General features: G+C 43.7%; 1 protein-coding gene across 2 annotated transcripts in view; it reads left to right on the forward strand.

The window, feature by feature from the left end:
- TRIM66 (tripartite motif containing 66) overlaps positions 1–4,577 on the forward strand; it is a 102,265-nt gene extending 97,688 nt beyond the window's left edge. For both annotated transcript variants that reach the window (XM_019519610.1, XM_019519611.1), the window contains 3 exons: positions 321–473; positions 2,356–2,574; positions 2,893–4,577. In XM_019519610.1, the coding sequence (XP_019375155.1) occupies positions 321–473; positions 2,356–2,574; positions 2,893–2,952 (432 nt within the window). In that variant the 3' untranslated portion in view covers positions 2,953–4,577. The remainder of the gene's footprint in view (positions 1–320; positions 474–2,355; positions 2,575–2,892) is intronic.
- The last annotated feature ends 318 nt before the right edge of the window (positions 4,578–4,895 follow it).

The following is a 4,895-nucleotide window of genomic DNA, read 5'->3' on the forward strand; positions in this document are numbered from 1 at the left end:
CAAGACACTTTCCAGCTGCATAGTTAGAATAGAGTTAGACAAGGTTTCAAATGCAAAACATTCAAAAGCTTATCTATTATCTCAGCTATGCAGTTGGTCAAATAAAAGATATCACCCAAAGAAATCCTTGCTTCTCACGTAATTCCTGGACCATCCTGACTACAACATCATTCTAACACTACCTCACAGCTAAATACTTTTATCTTTGTTCATATTGATCTTCAATTTCTTTGTATACTACAGACAGTGTCGTTTACAGGGTTCCTGTTATGAAAAAGATCACACATAACAATCTCTGTTCATTTTCCTTTAAATCACAGGCTCGGCATTACTATCAGATCATTAAAAGGCCCATGGACTTGTCAATTATCCGGAGAAAACTCCAAAAGAGGGAAAAATCACACTATTCTGCACCCGAGCAGCTGGTAGCAGATGTGCGTCTCATGTTCTGGAATTGTGCAAAGTTCAATTATGTAAGTATCCACTATGCAAAAACCAGCACATGCCACAATAAGTCAGTGAAGGGGCAGAGCGCTCAAAATTTAACCTGGTCCCAGTTGTAGTGCTGGTTCCACTGAAGTTCCACTCTCATAATGGAGTCGACAGTCAGGTTTTAAATTCTTAGTAAATTCTACAGACTTGTTAATGCCAAAAATGAATGTTTTGAGTTTGGACATACTTGGATAAAGTTAAAGAACAGTGTTTTGTCCACTGTAGCAGGATCAGGCATTCTAGGGGTGGCTGTGATGCCCCCTAGTGGCCGGTCAACTTCTGCCTCCACTCTGACTCGCTGGGGTACCCTTTTTCCTTCCTCACCTGCCATGTCTTGATGTAATTATTTCTAGTGTGAAAGGGAGGCTGCCTCAGGATCCCAAAGTAAGCCCAATTCTGGCTCCACTGTGGCCCTTGGGTACTGAGTCATGGCTCTCCTGGCCCTATTACTGCTTTTTTGGACTATTTGTGGCCTCTCTCTCCCCCTATAGCCCCACCCATGCCTCTCAGATGTTACCCTAGGTTGGGGGTGGCCAACATTTTGGGGCACAGTGCCAAAAACACCTGCAACTTCAATTTGTAAGATGTTGGTGTGCTCGGAGCAGAGAGCGGGGGAGCTGCAAGGGGCCTGATCCTTGTGGCAGCGCTGTCCAGACCCCTTCCCCAAAGCACAGGGAATGTCTTTGTGTGCCACACTGGCATGCATGCCGGAGTTTGCCTGCCTGTACCCTAGATCCACAGACCGGCTTGTATAGGCCTCGGCCATTTTGGCTTTAGTCCACCGGTTACTCTTGCCGTAGACTGCCAGCCTAGGCCTGAGTCCTCTGGCCTGGCTTTTGCATCTCAACTGCTTGGCCATTGGCCTGTCCCACTCAGGCTTGGCCTATGGCCCTCTTAGCTTGAGCCTGCCCCCAGCTCCTCCTTGGGGCACAGACTGGCCTTCTTGGCCTTAGCCCATCCCTGTCTCACCCTTAGGGCTCAGGCTGTGGTCCTTTCAATTTTGGCTGCCCTGGATAGGGCTCAGAACCTGGGGTGCCTCCCATCCTTCCCTCCAACCACTATCCATTCCTCTGGTCCCCAACTATAAAACACAGTGCAAGCAGACTTCTCTTAGAGAAATGCAAAGCCTCCTCTGGGCTGTCATACCACTCCAGAAGCCTTCCCTTGCTTGCTGGTTCTCTCAGTCCCTGGGATACCTGGTCTGCTCTGCAGCTTCTGCCTCTTACCAGCTCAGGCTAGTAGGTGCTCTTCCTACCATGGAGTTCAGGGCAGCAGTGGATCCCTGCTGCAGGCTTATATCTACTGAGGCCCTCCCTTCTCAATCAGGTACTCTTCTGACTGGCCACAGGTGTGTCCTCCCAGCCTGATGGACTGCTTACTGCACTTAGGCTACAGTTGCTCCCTTGCTGCATTTCCTCCCACAGCTAATCCTGGGGCCCTTTGAGAGACAGACTGTAACAGAAAGTAACAGGAACCCCTGGTTCCCTGTTACAGCCAACTAGCAGCCTTCCTTGCATATGATCTACCATACTGGCTTGGAGGGACCAAAGCAAAGTAACTGGCAGAAAGGAAATATATGGGAAGAGAGCTAAGAAGTTGCCGAAGCACTTGTTGCTTTCTGTACTCTGACCCAGAGCACATCCATCTTCTAGCAGGTGCATAAAATGTCTGTCTCAATAGCGGGTGTAAGTGCAGCAGGGCTATTAGACTATAGGGGGTCCAAAGGAGACTAGTGGAGATGTGCAGGACAGTGTCTAAGTGCCTTTAGATGCTATTTTAGAGCGGAGGCTAGGAAGACCTTGCCACCCCATTGGTGAGCTATATACATACAATAATACAGGATTATTATTTCTTCCCTTACAGCCAGATTCAGAGGTTGCGGAGGCTGGACGATGCCTGGAAGTCTTCTTTGAGGGCAAGCTGAAGGAGATTTACCCAGATAAGCACTTTCCTTTGATGCAACAAGAAGACTCTGATACTGAAGAGGTAGAGAGTGAGCATAACCAAATGCCCCCCAAAGGGTTCCAGTGGCCATCATATGGACAGGATTGCATTCAGCCTAAAAGGAGGCGGCGCCATGCTGTAAGAATGCAAAAGCAAAAGCATTTGGTTGCTCAGTGGCCACACTGCTAATTCTGTTACAGCTGTTGATGTGAAGTCTTGACAATGCTGTGTGGGAATAAACTGTCAAGCTTTTATCACATAAATATGAGCAGTTCTACAAATTTATGGCAAGATGCCCTCAATGGAATAAAGTGTCAGTGATTATAAATGTGTGTGAGCGTGTGAGTGAGATCTCTGAGACTACATGGTTATCTTTCTAGCAGAAAACTGTGTCAAGAATAGTATGAAAGACAAGGAGCCCTCTAGCTATTCACTGTTTGTTTCCTTTGTACACAGGAAATCGAAAAAACTAAACGAACGATGTTTCAGCCATCTAACAGCCTTCCTCAGGTGTGACCTGCTGGAGTTACTGGATTTGCTCTGAGGAACCAAACGTCCAGCAGAATAAGTGACAGATTTAAGATGTGTGGGAAGAAAACAAAGCAAGTGTTCAGGCTGTTAACTTTATTTCGCAAAATCTACCGATCACCTGCCTTATTCCTAGATGGTGTGGGTAGACCGAGGAAGCTAAAGTTTGGAAATTGTACCTAGTACTCCATCTGACTAATGATGTGTATGTTTGCAGTGCTTACACTGAAGTACTAATGCTGTGGTGACATGCAATGAAGAATAATAATAACAGTAGGATTTTTGTAATAAATAGTACTGCTGAACCATTTCATAATCTATTTAATATGATCCTCCATTTTATAGAACACAGCTAACCATGTAATAATCCTGCAAACTGTGAAGCAAATGTTGCCTAAGTTGTATAGCAAATACTGTTTGTGGTCACAAAAGATTAAATGTACTCTGGCTCAGTGATTTCTAAGGGAACTAAGTGAGGCCTCTGAGACTTGGTTTAATGCAATTATCTGGCTAGTTGTTTCTTTTGAAGGGGAGCATTTTCTTGAAATCACAAAACAGCAAGTGCTAATATTGAAGGCTCTGTGAGAGTTATTTCTGAGCGTGTAATGTTCCTTTGCAAAGAATCCCTGCATTAGTCTCTAACTTACTGCTCAGTAGAGCACTAAGGGATTCTTAGAGCATTAAAGGCAGCATTTTTATAAAATCAGAAACCTATTTTGTCCTGTATAGGTTCTGGAGCTTATTGCGTTTATGATAAAGGAATTGCATGGTTATAGAAGTGCCTATAAAATAAAGCAACATTTCCTTCATTTTCTGTTTGGTTATTCCTGGTAGCTGAGAGTTAATAATAGTGCCACAAGATGGTGATAATGTGGATGTGCAGAAGCTCAAGCAGAAATGAAAGGATCTCTAATTCTTTGTTTCCTTGAATTACATGAACCTTTGACAGAATAACATCTAGAGCCAGATTGTAACCTTGCTGTTCACCTGCGTAAGGAACAGCATGTTGCTGTAAGGCCCCAAGAGCAGGGCATGTACAGAGAGGTGATTCACAGCCAGACAACCCCAAATTGTTCTTTGCTTCAGAAGCACAATGAGCCAGACATTATGTTGGCCAGTGCTTTGTGTATGTGCAGGGAGAGTGACTCCTCTTTGCACTTCTACCCAGTTCTGTAAGCTTCGCTTTTAATCTGGCCCCAAGAGAGGAGTGTTGTTGCAGATCCTATGCACAATTGAGTGCATTCAGTTACAATCAGTTTCCTGTAAATAAAGAAGATATTTTCAGCAGTTTATATGGGCTATTTGGTCTGGAAACCATGTATGCTACTTTAGATAGCACTTTAAAGTAAAAGTTTATCTACACAATACTTGGATTTAATGTTATAATCTGTTGTCTGTATTGCTTATTGTTTGCCATTAACTCAGTAGTGAGATGACATTTTGTTTGCTTTGAAATAATGGAATCTGCACTATAAAAATGGTGTGCTACAAGCTGAATGAAAAGTTGAGAGATGAGGATGACAGAGGTATATGACAGTTTATCTTTAGATATGCTCTGTCTGCATTAGCTGTAAAAGCATCCTGTGAATAAAGATCCATATGCTTGTGCTTTTTCATCAGATTTGTCATTTTTTATAGAAAGAACTGCCTTGGTACAGAACATTGACGGCAGGTTCATGTCAGACTCTGTTAATCACACTCACCTGTGCCACAGGTATCAACTCCTCCTGGCTGGTAATGAATCCTGTCGAATGACCTACTCCTCCATTGGCATTGTTTTAGTAAGTGGCATCATATATAGTTTTCATTTAGGATCATATATAGGTGGAGCTAGAAATGATTTATTGAGCCTGTTGCCCTACCTGGGGAGAGAGAGCTTAGAATCTATTTTCATTTTTTAGATGCTGTAGTTCTAACTTTTTTGTGATTTG

Source organism: Gavialis gangeticus, unplaced genomic scaffold (assembly GCF_001723915.1).
Source record: "Gavialis gangeticus isolate Ggan-Ray unplaced genomic scaffold, GavGan_comp1, whole genome shotgun sequence".
NCBI lineage: Eukaryota > Metazoa > Chordata > Crocodylia > Gavialidae > Gavialis > Gavialis gangeticus.